This window comes from Mus pahari, chromosome 2, assembly GCF_900095145.1.
Source record: "Mus pahari chromosome 2, PAHARI_EIJ_v1.1, whole genome shotgun sequence".
NCBI lineage: Eukaryota > Metazoa > Chordata > Mammalia > Rodentia > Muridae > Mus > Mus pahari.
The window spans coordinates 60,644,993-60,659,412 of record NC_034591.1 but is presented as its reverse complement, the minus strand read 5'-3'; the positions used below and the strand labels follow the sequence as shown (position 1 = coordinate 60,659,412).

At 39.5% G+C, this 14,420-nt stretch overlaps 1 protein-coding gene, 1 pseudogene and 1 gene segment (V, D, J or C); 2 read left to right on the top strand and 1 right to left on the bottom strand.

The window, feature by feature from the left end:
* Positions 1-14,420, bottom strand: part of LOC110316504 — a 359,339-nt gene that overhangs the window by 213,720 nt on the left and 131,199 nt on the right.
* Positions 7,873-11,171, top strand: LOC110316506 (anionic trypsin-2-like). The gene is made up of 5 exons (XM_021190859.1): positions 7,873-8,012; positions 8,987-9,146; positions 10,003-10,256; positions 10,621-10,757; positions 10,983-11,171. The coding sequence occupies exons 1-5, from the start codon at positions 7,973-7,975 to the stop codon at positions 11,130-11,132; spliced, it is 741 nt and encodes a 246-aa protein (XP_021046518.1). The 5' UTR covers positions 7,873-7,972; the 3' UTR covers positions 11,133-11,171.
* LOC110316062 overlaps positions 14,077-14,420 on the top strand; it is a 3,228-nt pseudogene continuing 2,884 nt past the window's right edge.

Here is a 14,420-nt window from a genome sequence, read left to right as displayed (position 1 = left end):
ACAAGCTGATAATCAATTTAAGTACAGCTCCTCTATGTCTGGTTTATACTCTTCAAAAATGAAAGCTTAATCTCAGTGATTACTTAGTTAAAAGGGGTGGGGGGAGAGATCACATACAAAAAGAATTCACCACTGACCAAGCACAGCACGATAATCTTGTTACATGTATAGTAGAAGTTTCAATACATCTTCCATTTTTATGTGTACATTATTTTTGTTCAGAATTTAGGATAAATGTTGCTCAGACCTGTTCTTCCAAATTATTATAGACTTCATTCACAGGCTATTTGATCTAGAATACAAGGGAGCTATTTTTTTATATATATAAATACCAAAGGCAACAATGACAATACATGGTATATATAGTCAGCATTGTTTGTATATTGAAATGTTTCCTGGATATCCTTGATATGACATGAACACTAGAGTTTAATATCTTGAAACTAATGCAGAAGTTGACCTTCTTATTCATGTACTTCTCTACTACAGTGTAAGATATTTCCTCCTCAAATTTCATATTCTCCACTGCAAATATCGACAAGTCAATAGCTTGTTTAGAAAAAAGATTCTGTGTAAGAATAAAAATAAATCAACATATGGACACCTTGATTCAGTTGGAATCTAATAACAGCTCAAGAAAAACTGATCACATTTACATCTCATCTAGATAAATAGAAAATAAATTTAAAATTTAAATTCTATGTGAGAACTAAAGATTCACTCTGATAAACCTGACTGTCCTCAACCTTCTAATTATCTAAATTCAGCATCAAAGTAAATTATGTTTATTGCCTATTCTAGAATGAAACCTACTAGAAAAGATACTTTATGCTATACTGAGATTTTCCATTTGTAAAGGCCATTCTCTCCTGGTAGTCCATAGCCATATTTAATATGTCTTATTTTCTCAATAACTATTTCTTTCTTTTCTAACCTGTAGATCTATAGTAAAACATCTTTAATAAAATATTTGGCTCTTTTTCAAGTCAGGTAAATGTGATTCACTCTGTTTAATGTTAGTATGGCTTTATAAAAGAATATGTGACCATGTCAGGCCACTGCTGATTATATTACAGAGCTATGTTTCTATCTCTTACATAGGCCATATAGGAAAATAAAATAGACAATGGAGGAGGTTGGAGAGAGAGACCTGAGTGTAGAGTGGAAGGAGAGGGGGAAAAGAGTGGGGATCATGTGCGAGGGTAGGACAGTGGGGCAGGAGAGGACTGGGATAGAATGGATATTGGTGGGTATGTACCTGAGCGAAGTAACAGTGACCTGCCAAGGGGACAAATCTCAGGAGCCAATGAGGGTGACCTAAGCTAAGACTCTTAGCAACTGGAGATATGGAAACTGGAGTGGCCACCTCCTGTAGCCAGGTAGGCTTTCCAATGAAGCTACAGGGGCACTGGTCCACCAACAATATCTTCAACTCAAAATTTGTCCTGCTTCAAGGTATGTGCAGGGATAAAGATAGAGCAAAGATTGAGGGAATGGCTATCCAATGACTGGCCCAACTTGAGACACATCCCATAGAAGAGAGCCAACCCCTGATATTTATATTAGTATTAATATATTAATCCTTTGCTTTGCTTGCAGATAGGACCCTAGCATAGCTGTTTTCTGAGAAGCTCCATCAAGCAGCTGATGGAAACAGAGGATGAAGCCAACGTCCAGTAGGTGGAACTGGGGAATAAAGTGGAAATTTCTGGTTTCTTTGGATACTTAATTGTTTCATGTGATGTTTTCCTGGAACTGTTTTATGAAAGGATATTTTTGATGAAGCAGATACATGGGAGGATATTTTTTAGAGAACAGCTGCATGGTGTTTTTTTTTTTTTTTAAGTAGTATCCTGAAAACCAGGTATTTTTTTGCTAGAACGGATGCTTGAAAGAACACTTGATGTTTGGAAAGGGTATAAATATCACCCAACAGACAGTGGACAATGCTGTGTGGTGTTCTTACAACTTACCATTCTTTGCTAGTCATTGCTGGGCTTTCCAGATGTTACTGCCAACCAATTGTTGCGCTTGGTGGGCTTTTCTGTGGGAAGACCAACTCTCCTACTTTAGGTTTTACTCAGTTGCCTATAGTTCTTTGTGTACATGTGAAAACTTGTAGCTGTTTTCCCATCTACTTTGGCATGTCCTTTGGTGTAGTACTTATTCAGCTTATATTTGAACACTTGTGTTCTTGAGACTTTATGCGTGTAGATTCTGAATTTAATAGAGGACATAACCACAAACCAAACTCCCTAATCAAACTCCATATTACTTTGGCACTTACAATCTTTCTAGCCCCTCAAATGAAATGTTGTCTGAGTCTTAAGTATGGTATTCTTTTGTAGATATATCCATTAGGACTGGGATGGGTTCCACAATTCTGTATTTTGATTGATTGTGATTTTCTGTAATGGTTACTATCTTTCCACACCCACTCCAGTGAAGTCAACTTCGCAAGCCCAAAAGCCTTGACGCAGTCCTGAGGCAAAAAGTTTCATGGAAACCTAGTCTCCTGGAACCTTGGCATCCTGTAGCATGAACATTTCAACTTGTCCTTGCATTAGTTAGTGAATGGATCTGTGTGCTTTCATTCAGTATTGTTTTGTTACAGGTGCCTCCAAGAAATGATTTGTCAAATACCTAAGGTAGTTTGAACTTTATTTCCTGGCCTTCACCAATGTCCTAGGCAGTCCTGGAGCTGACCCTGGAAATGGAATTTTGTAAGAATGTTACTCATTCAGATTAAATACCCGAGTGTTGACAGTAATCAAGCATCTCATGGTTTGCTGGATAGGAGCTAGTAATTTCAGGGCTGGTCCAAAAAAATTTGAATTTAGAATTCTCATTACAGACATGAATGGCAGCCTACATTTCATTATAGTTGAAAGAAGGTGGGTTGTGGTTTAAAGAGGAACTGGAGCATTATATTATTCATGAAAGAATTAGTAGAGCAGAATTCTCCTAGTGCATGTCTTTCACTAAGTCCAGAGGAATAGCATACTTAGGTATTTACTAATGTACCCCTGGTTGTGGTTTAACAATAGATTAGCATTGCATTAAACCTTTCACCTGGATCCTGTGAATAGCTGATTTTAGATAGGGCTGTTCTTTTCTCAGTTGTAAACACTGCCTGGCTCCTGCTAACTTTTTTCTGTGTACTTTCTCAGTTTTGTATAAAGAACCATTATGCATCTCAGTGTACCTTGGCTGACAAATCTAGCTTTCTCGTTTTTCTTCTGTATTATAAGTCTAATGCTCGCTTTGAGAAATTACATTCAGATACAGCACTCTCTCTGTGTGAGTGTTTGTCACTTTTCACCAACTCCTTGTCTACCCGATTACTGAAATCCTGGTTCCCAGTGGGTTGAGATACTGACTGAGTCCAGTCCGCAGCACTATCTATTGCAAAAATAATTTTCCTTGATGAAGGATGAAGAATATACTTCTCTGTGGGCATAAAGAGAAAAATTATTCTTAAGCTGTCCATGCCACTATAGAAACTCCAGAAAAACTCCACTCTTTAGCAACATAATATAAAAAAAAAATCTCAGTTTTAAGATGAAGGTATCAGGTATTATTTTTACATTTTTGCCCAAGCAGCTATGCAGCAGTCATTCCTTTCAGATCTATAGATACTTCTTATCTGAAAATGAGGTAACTATATTTTATTGCTTTGAATAGACACCATAACATAGGACAACATTTAACTGTGACCAGCTTACAGGTTCAGAGGTTCAGTCCATTTTCATCAAGGTGGGAGCATGGCAGTATCATTGATGTGATTCAGGAGGATCTGAGAGTTCTACATCTTCATCGGAAGGCTGCTAGAATACTGGCTCTCACATGATTAGGAGGAGTATTTCTTTGTTGACTACCACAATGACACACTTCCTCCAAAACTTCCATCACTCCTAATAATGCCACTCCCTCAGACAAGCATATTCAAACCAACACATTCCACTTCTTGGCCCTTATAGGCATGTTTAAACACATGAGTCTGTGGGGGCATGACTAGTCATAGCATAATAAAAAGCTACATTTAGTTCAACTTCCAAAGTCCTTCCATAGGACCAAGGGCTTCTCATCCCATTAATGGGTCACTCCATGTGTACTCTTTAGTTGGTGGTTTAGTCCCTGGGAGCTCTGGGGGTTCTTGTTGGTTGATATTGTTGTTCTTCCTATAGCATTTCAAACCCCTTCGGCTCTTTTGGTCCTTCCCCTAACTTCTCGATTGTGATCTCCATGCTCACACTGATGATTGGCTACATGCATCTGCATCTGTTTTGGTCAGGCTCTGGCAAAGCCTCTCAGGAGACATCCATATCAGGCTCCAAGCACTTGTTGGCATCAAAAATAGTGTCTGTGGCAGGGGGGAGGGAAGTCTCTGGATGGCTTTTCCTTCAGTCTCTGTTCCACTCTTTGTCCCTGAATTTTCTTTAGACAGGAGCAATTCTGGTTCAATATTTTTGAGATGTGTGGCCCATCCCTCAACCAGGGGCTGAGCCTAACCACTGGATATGGTGTCTACAGGTGCTATCTCCCCTTCATTGGGTTATTGGCTAATGTCATCCTCGTTGGGTCCTGGGAACATTTTGTATCCATGGCATCTGGGATATAAAGTTATTGATTTTAGTAGCTGATGGTATTCAGCTGAAAACAACTCAGATGTCCCTCAATGGAAGAATAGATAAAGAAAATATGGCACAATGGAATACTACTCAGCTATAAAAAACAGAGCACCATGAATTTTGCAGGCTAATGTCTAGAACTATCATCCTGAGTTCGGTAACCCAGATTCATAAGGATATACATGGTATGTATTCACTGATACGTGGATACTATGAAGCCTAACAAGAAAGAAGGGCCCAAGTATATCGGATACTTCAATTTAACTTAGTAGGGGGAAGAAAATACTCATGAGAGGTTAAGCATGGGAGAGGGAAAGGGAAGAAAAGGGAGCAGGATGAGGTTTGTGGGGTGGGGAGAAGACAGAACAGAAGCCCAGGGGACCAGGAGACTGAACAGAAATATCCACCAGTGTGGGGTGTGGAGAGAGGGAACCACTAGGAAATCCAGTCACCATGTCTCTGAGAGGCTTCCAGAACCCAACCGTGTTGACAGAAGAGGAAATGCCCAACAGTGGGGAAAAGACCACCTCCAGTAGCTAGCCATGACCCCCATATGAGAGATGGAGCCACACACCCATCTAACAAATATTAACTCAGAATTGTTCCTATCTAAAGGAAATGCAGGAACAAAAAATGGAGCAGAGACAGAAGAAAGGCCAGAGATGGCCCCACTTTGGTATTCAACCCAGGTACACAGTCAAACCCCAACACTATTGGTGATGCAAAGATGTGCTTGCAGATAGGTGCCTGGCATTATTGTCCTCTGTAGAGTGAGAAACTCTGCCAGCACCTGGCTCAGACAGATCCAGACACTTAACAGCCAACCATTGGACTGAACCTGGAAACTTCAATGGATGAGTTAGGGAAGAGCTGAAGGAGCTGAAAAAGAAAGCAACCCCATAGGAAGAACAAGAGTATCAACTAATCAGATCATCAGACCCCTCAGAGTATTCAGGGACTAAGCCACCAACCAACAAGCACTCATGGATGGTCTGTACCCCCGCCCCCAGCATATGTACCAGAGGACTGCCTTGTCTGGCATCAGTGGGAAAGGATGTGCTGGATCCTGTGGAAGTTTGATGCCTCAGAGAAGGGGGATGCTAGATGGGTGAGGTAGAAGTGGGTGGGTGGGTGAGGGAGTACCCTCTTAGAGGCAAAGAGGAGGGTGCTGAATAGGAGACTTGTGGAAAGGGGCCCAGAAAGGGGAAAATGTTTGAAATAGAAATAACTGAAATAATTAACAGCAAAAAGAAAAATTAAACAAAACAACTGCATGTTAACAATACTTTAGAAAATTCACTTAGTGTCCAATATCCTAACAGCCTGTCAGGTGGCTGTAAGTGGCCCTGTGTTAGACATAACTCAGGTGTGTGAGGGGTCATGATAAGGCAGGACTCTGAGGCACAGTACCAGGTAAATTATAAATATGGTGTTCAAACTCTTCCAAGAGAGGAATCCAGAAGAAGCCAGATGTTTAACTTATCTCTTAGGGACCTCTGGCTTGCTTAGCATTTTAGATGCCACCTGTGGCAAATCTCACATTTCACAAGAGTTTCCACATCCTTTTGGAGCCCTGAGAAAATATGCCAGTTTAGATAAGTTCTTGGCAAAAAAAAAAATGAAATAAAGAAAAGAAGCCATCTAAGTCCTAGTATCTTCTTTGTTAATTAGAGATAATTCATTTTTATCCTTACTGTACTCCAGTTTTTTAAAGGAAAGTGAGGCTCCACACATTAAGCTATGTAGTACATGCCTCTTATGTTAAATGTCTTGAAAAGCTTTCAGAAATTTTACAAATAGAACAGTACTCCATTTAGGCATAACTCCATGAGCCATTTAATGAGATTCAGGGAAGCTGTGAGTACCAAATATGTTGTATAGTGTGTCAGTCAGGCCAGAGATGGTTACAGAAGATATTAATAGGCCTCATGGGGGTGCTATACCCAGTACATTCTGGTGTCCATTTCCTTCATAATTCTCCATGAGGAGTATGTCAAAACCAANCACTAGNTTCTAAACTCACACTTTTCCTATGTGTTCAGCATCACTAGAACATTTGTTAATTTTCTAATTTGAGAGAAGTTAGTCATGAGCTCTACTAGTTCTTGTCCCTCAACAATGCTGAGATAGGACTAGCTGAAAAAGTGAGGAGATTCTGTACAAGGATTCCTCCATTTAGCTCATAACTTTTGATATAACTTCACTTATCATTTTTCAATATGCTCCCTCTAGACAGGTGATATCTCAAAAAAATTTCACGCTGGCCACAATAGCTTTGTTAAAATTTATTCACAGATATTTTATAGAAAAATTTTCTCTGAAGTATAATACTGTGGTAAAAAGGATAGAATATCAGAGTCTTCCTCTATTTTTCATATTGATTTGTGTTCATGAATTCTTCTTAATAAAGTAATCTTTCTATTGAAGGTAATTCTGTGAACAGAAATAAGACCAAGTATTGCTTAAGTCCTTCCTTATATATACTGTTGACTATAGACTTCTATCTCACATGACTGTGTTGAAATAAGGGATTCTCAAGTACAGATTGTTAATGGAACCATGAAAATGGACTCATAAAAGCATGAAAAATGAGCATAAAAGCTGATGACCATGACAAGTGAGGAGAATGAGGGATTGGAGTATCTCTTGAAGATATTTAGGAATCTTCTACCTAAACTTCATTTTCACACTTCAAAACACTTTTCTTGTATGAGCTTTGTTAGGAAGGAGAGCCAAATAAAACTGCAGTACAAACCATGTCTATTTCTCCACTTGACATGCTATTAAATACTTTAACTATGATGTCCATGCCCATGTATATGATATTTCTATATGATGAACTATTCTAGAGCTAAGAAGAAGAAAAATCTCATAGTTATTAGATCCAGACACCATGTTTTTTTTTTCACATGGGACAAGAGGTTTCAATATCCACCAACATATACCAATAACAGGTCTTCCTTAATGTTAATAAATAAGTTTCCCATAATATTAGGGTATATCTAATGAAGATGTCCATTCTGTACCACATAAACTCTTTACATGAACATAAGAAGGCTATGATGCACATGTAGAGTCTATGTTTCCACTGCTTTGCAAAACCTCTTTACAAGAATCATCCACTATTCATGCCTACAACAGGATGAAATGTTTCCCTATCACATGTACCTGACCTAGTCACAGAGCAGACAAACAGCACAGATGATGTAAGGCTCTACAAGAGGGAAAACCACAGGTGTGTTTGTGTAGAAGCAGTGGGGGCCCTCCCATTGGAACCTCCTTCTCACTACATTGGGGTATAAAGGCAGGCTTCACCCTAGTGCTTACTACCTTCTGATACAATGAATTCACTCCTCTTCCTGGCCCTTGTGGGAGCTGCTGGTGAGTTCCATGCCTTATCCCATGTTCTTCCTTCTTCTAGAAGTCATGGACTCCACCACCAAGACAGCCTTTTCACCCCATCTCTACCCCAATGTTCTCTTTCTTCTTCCAGCAGCTACTCAGCTTCCAATCTTTCAGGCTTCTCTGTCAGCCTAGTTTATTACCCTTTCCTCTCTCATGTATAATGTGGTCAGAGAGTCTAGAAATGGAAGGGAAGAGGAGGTTCCGGGAAATGAACAAGCAGGATTCCTTATGGTTCAGCACCTGAGGTTACCTAATCCCTGGCTGCCTTTAGAGAGTTGAAAGTTAAAATCCCCATTAATGTAGAGACTAATATCAAAAAATACTTACTTTATGTGACTGGAACAGTGACTTGTATTAGGAAGGCCATTTTGCTACTATATATTTTTTAAAACATTAAAGTAACTTTTAAGACTTTAAAACATGCAATAAAATAAAGATCAATGATTTCAGCAGTAACATCACACTGCTCTGTCTTACATAAGGTCTGTTCTCTATATTTTGTTAATATATAGAATCAAGTTATAATAGTCTGTGGGTACACAAAGCTTTACACACTGATCATATTATATAAAATACTTCCAAACAGAAAAAACACTTGAAAGCTCTGTTAGCCAAATGGGGTCAATGAATGAAGATCATCTGATCAAAGAATGTAGATCAGACAACAGTCTCTTCACCCTATTTCTGCAGGCTGAGAGCATAGATGGTTATGTCCCTAGTAACCTTTCGGGGAGCAGGCACCTTGAGAGTAACTTCCTATTGTCCTGCGCTGCTGGGTACTGCAGTATAGTGTCAGACAAACTGACTTATGCCTACTAGGTATACACTGGTACCTCTTTACTTTCTCTTCTTCTATTCATTAAGAACCACTAGGTAGCTGAAAGTTGAGGACTCCATCTTCCAAACCACGAGGAATTGTCTTCTCAGTGGTCTTCTTGTCTTTTTTCAAGTTGCCTTCCCTGTGGATGATGATGACAAGATTGTTGGAGGATACACCTGCCAAGAGAATTCTGTCCCCTACCAGGTGTCCCTTAACTCTGGCTACCACTTCTGTGGAGGTTCCCTCATCAATGACCAGTGGGTGGTGTCTGCAGCTCACTGCTACAAGANGTAAGTGATGGGCCCTGACTGTACAGAACACACTTGACCTTTGGGCAGATATAAGATCAGGCAAGAAATAACCTGATATGGTGAATGGGAAGAGTCACAGGAAAGAGCTTACTTATTTCCTGATTTGGAGAGTATTAGAGTACAGAATAGGATGCCTTCCACCCCCATAAATCATCCAAAGTACATCAAGCACACAGATAAAGAAAGAAAGGAAAATTGATTGTAGGATAGAGAGAATTAAAGATGAAGTCACACAAAGACTTTCACAAAGAGCAATCCTGGGGCCTATACCATGCTGATAAACTCAGAGTTTTCAGTGAGTGTGGAAAAATCTGTCAACATTTTAAATATTTGTGTGTTTCTGTTAGTTTCACTATTAAGAGGGACCTGAGAGACAGTTTATACCAGATAGTGCCAGACCTGAACACGTGTCAAAAAGATACAGATTATAATTTTAAAAGTATAGGGAGAAAACACCGAGAATGAATTCATAGAAAGTTGGGAGATGCCACATGTGCATGGATAGACTATCCTTATTATACTGATGAGAGTAACAGTATTGATTACAGGGGAATAAGTATAGTTTATACTTTGCAAAGTCACAGAGGAGGAGTGAGGATATGGGGAGCTATTTTGTTTACAAAGGGTAGTCTTTCACCTCAATCATACTACCTGTCTTTGAAACAGAAAGGAATTGGGTCTCCCTATGTTACTTGCCCTCCACTCCTCTATCACTTTTCGAATATTAAACCAGGTGCCCCCTTATTCCAAGCTGATTCAGCAAAGCTTGTTAAACAACTCTGAACTATTTACCTTAACAGAGAGGAAAATTATAACATGGTTCGCTTCCTAACAGCCGCATCCAAGTGAGACTGGGAGAGCACAATATCAATGTCCTGGAGGGCAATGAGCAGTTTGTCAATGCTGCCAAGATCATCAAGCACCCCGACTTCAATAGGAAGACCCTGAACAATGACATCATGCTGATCAAACTTGCTTCCCCTGTGACCCTCAATGCCAGAGTTGCCACTGTGGCTCTGCCCAGCTCCTGTGTAACTGCAGGCACTCAGTGTCTCATCTCTGGCTGGGGCAACACATTGAGCTTTGGTGGTGAGTTGGAAACTTCATCTCCTTCTTTTGCAACTTTCCAGAAGCAAGAGTGGTTATACACTGAAACCGTTGGCTACTAAGATGCAAAGCCATTAGATGTACACAAAAACAATAAGTTCTATAGTGGGTACAAGAGGATTTTGCACACAAAATGCTCTTGTTCCCAGCATGTACACACAGCAGATGAAGAATATTCTATTATTACTTCTAGGAAGGACATGAATAATGACTATTCTGGGATCTAAGTTTCTTGCTGGGCTTTATTATCTTGAAGGATGCTCCAGGGTCTATAGAGTCATCTCCACTGGAATGTTGATGTCTATCCTGGTCTGAATCACATTTATTTCTTATCCTTTCCTCAAAGTGAAAAACCCTGACTTGCTTCAGTGCCTGGATGCCCCAGTGCTACCTCAGGCTGACTGTGAGGCTTCCTATCCTGGAAAGATCACCAATAACATGATCTGTGTTGGCTTCCTGGAGGGAGGCAAGGATTCCTGCCAGGTAATTGGATTCCTAGGATTGGGGTTGGAATGCCAAAATGTTTCCTGAAGTGGTTGAATGGAAAAGTGAGGAGGGATATTCTGGAGGTTATTTCAACATGTCAGTCAGAACAGAGGATTGGCTAACCAGGGAGGTAAAGCATGTCTAGAATGACCTCTTCAGGTCAGAGCAATGTGGTCCTTTTCCTTGTGCCTCTTCCTTCAATATTGTATTTCTTCCTTCCAGGGTGACTCTGGTGGCCCTGTGGTCTGCAATGGACAGCTCCAGGGCATTGTCTCCTGGGGCTATGGCTGTGCCCTGAAGGACAGCCCTGGTGTGTACACCAAGGTCTGCAACTATGTGGACTGGATTCAGGACACCATTGCTGCAAACTAAGTATTCTTTTGAAGTCATGCCAATAAAGTGAATTTTCCCTTACTATCTGCAATTCTGATCTTTTTATCCTTTTGTCTGTGGGAAATAACTTACTATTTATCTTTAACATGTAAATGTTGTTTGCATTTTACATCTCCAAGTATGTTACACAGAATAATATTTCAGCAGCAGTTTCAAAGAGAAAAAATTAAATGCTGGAAGGATTACAGGTGTTTTTCTTTCGAAAAACATTCATCATTAAGTTGAGACTAAAAATTTTCCTTATTTTCTTTTATTAGCCCATGTGATGGTTACCTGAACCCTTTCAAAAACATATGTTTTTAAGGAACAAATTACATATACTTTAAATGGAAGACTTTTGATGAAAGTTCCTTTTAAATTGATTTGATTTATAGGCACCATGTCTGGGTGGGACTCTTTGTGGCCTCCCTCCTTTGGAGTCTTGCAGAGCACTTTCTGGTATCATGAAAGCTAATCCTCAGAGAGAAGGCATTCAGGTCAGCTCAGGCCCCTTATAAATCTTCTTGCAAAAATACTTAATAAAACCCTGTCCATCTAAATCCAGTATCACAATCAAAACATCATCCATCCTGATTAACTTGGTAGTTAATCATTCCAGGTATGCACAAGTTGTTCAATATTTGAAAAGTCTTCAATCTAATGTACCAGTCTCACTTAGATTTCTCTTTTTCTCTATGTCTCAGGATATCTCATGTTTTCCAAGTTCTTTCCACTTGTGTGGCTCTGAAAAACAAAAGATGCTGCTTCAGTATCATAGAAGAAGTACTGGGATGGTGGATGGGCTTTAGTTTGGCATGCCTTCCTTTTAGTTTTTCAGATAGTGATGATGTACAGGGGCTGAGGTGATGGATTGCAGTGTAGATTGCTCTTNATTCTCATATACTTCCAGTGTCTAGTGCTACAGAACTAAGAGGTCATTTGAAGCCCTCTTCATCTACTATGTCATTGGTCAGGCAACACGGGAAATTTTTATCCCCATTTCTTTTTGAATGGATACTGTTCTGTTGAATTTCAACCAATATGGTCAATATCTGCTGTCTAAACTTTAACAGTGGAGTTCTGAGACTTAGTGGGAGATTCATTCAACTTCAAACCCAATGAGTCACAATCTAGACCATGACACACTTGACACACTGCAGTATACATTTTAATAACTTATTATCAATTTCACCCATACTCACAAGATTGAGATCTCATTTTGGGGACAGAATTACTCATCTTCTAATAGAGTATCAAAACAACAGATGAAGATAATGAATGATAAAGCCATCTTCAGCTGCATTTCTGAAGATTTGAATAGAATTTTTTGCCATAGGATTCAGGTACCAGTTATGAAAATAGTAGTCTTCTTCCCCATTGGTTTTTATAGTGAGAAATCAAACCTTTCTTCCTTTCAAGATGTATTCTTCTTTGTGTTTCATATTTACTTGTTTTTTTGTTTAAGTATTTAATCATTTGTTTACTTGTCACTCAGACTCATATTCAGGTCTAACACCCTCTGACATAGAAAGTAACCCTCAATTTTCTCTGTAGAGTGAACTTGGTGAAATGGAAAGTTTTTTAAAAAGCTTACAGATTGCCCACCTCTACCAATNCCCCATCTNCTTAGGGAGANTTACCTCATGCCCCCCTAATTTCTCTGTAACTCANTTCTGTNGATAGATATATTGTATCTTTCTCATATAGCAACAGTTCACATTACTAGATAAGCAAATACATGTCATTTTTTTCTTTCCTTCAGTCTTGTTTACCCCACTCATGTTTTTTCCTTTCTATTCATTTACCTCCAAATTTTGTGGTTTTTTAACTACCTGAATTATATTCCATTGTGTACAACATTTTTTTTTGATTCATGAGTCCATTGATTATCACCTAGATTGTTTCTAATTTTGCTATGTGAATAAATGAATGAACTGCAATGAGCATTGTTGAAAAAAATCTTTAGTAAAAATAATGATCATCTTGGTATGTGTTCAAAAATGGTATTGCTGAATATTGGTGTAGATCAATTCCCACCTTTCATAGGAAGTGCCACACTGCTTTTCTTTTTTCTTCTTTTTTTCCATAAGACCACAGTGTTTATTTTAATTTTTTAAGTGACTCTGATAATAAACTTTAAATATTCAAGTAAGTATTGTACAGACAAATTGAAAAAAAAAGTCTCCACTGTGTTTGTTTTCCTTAGTTCCTTAGTGTTCTTGGGGCTTGTCCCTCTGGAATTCATGGCCATTTTTTTTCACAGTTAACTTTTCGAAGATGCTTCCATTGAAAGTGATAGTTCAAGGGAGTATGTCTCATAGAATCTCTCCTACAAGAGCTCACAGTTACTGGGTTTCAAAGTTTACATCTTTTCCCAGTGAAATAGTGAAGTTAGATATTATCCACACTGCTTTTTCATAGTAGCTATACAAGTGTGCACTTGCATTGGCAATGAATGAGTTTACCCTTTACTGTAACTTTACTTACAAATGTTCGCTGCAGTTAGTCAATAGTTTCATTAAAGGATGCTGGCTTCTACTACACAATCAAGTTGGATCCTCACTGGTTCTCCTCTTGAAAAATTCTCTTCTTGCCTTGTGTGTGTGTATATATATATCCTGCAGCTTTGGATGTGCAGCACCAGCCCCTTCTCATATTCCAGAAGTTCATAGATAGGGTAGATGTTGGAGTGTGCCAACCCATAATCCTGTGTCTGGATCTAGGTGCTAGCTACACTTGTTGGCCTTCCAATTTCTCACAACAACACCATCAGGGTGAGCTCTCTCCATCACTATGCTGGCGAGCTCATCCAAGGTATAGGGCCAGTTCTCATATTCTTATGCTTTGGGAATGACGCACCTGTGTTGCACAGGTGAAATACAGGGCCCACTTTCTCTCTTGAGTGGTGCAGCAGTTGAGTGTCAGGGACAGCTCTCCTGCACTTATGACCTTGAAGTCATCTCTTGTGACTGATGCAGTTGATGAGAGCCTCCTGCAGCAGACAAGTTGCCTGGCCAGATCTCCTGAGCTGATACCCTCAGACTGGTTCATCTACTACTTCTGTAACAAAGGCCAGCTCTACTGTGTTTCCTCTGTATGTGCAGGGCTGACTCTCCCAAGTGATAAACCAGAGGAGGAGTGGTGGCAGCTCTCCTGATCTCACCCCTTAGTGGCTACCTGTTTATTGATTCCCAGCTGATGGGACCAGCTCTAGGCAGCTCTGGATATTTCATCCACCAAACTGGCCCAGGGAGCATCAAAGTCTAGGGATGTCTTTCTGGCCTTTGT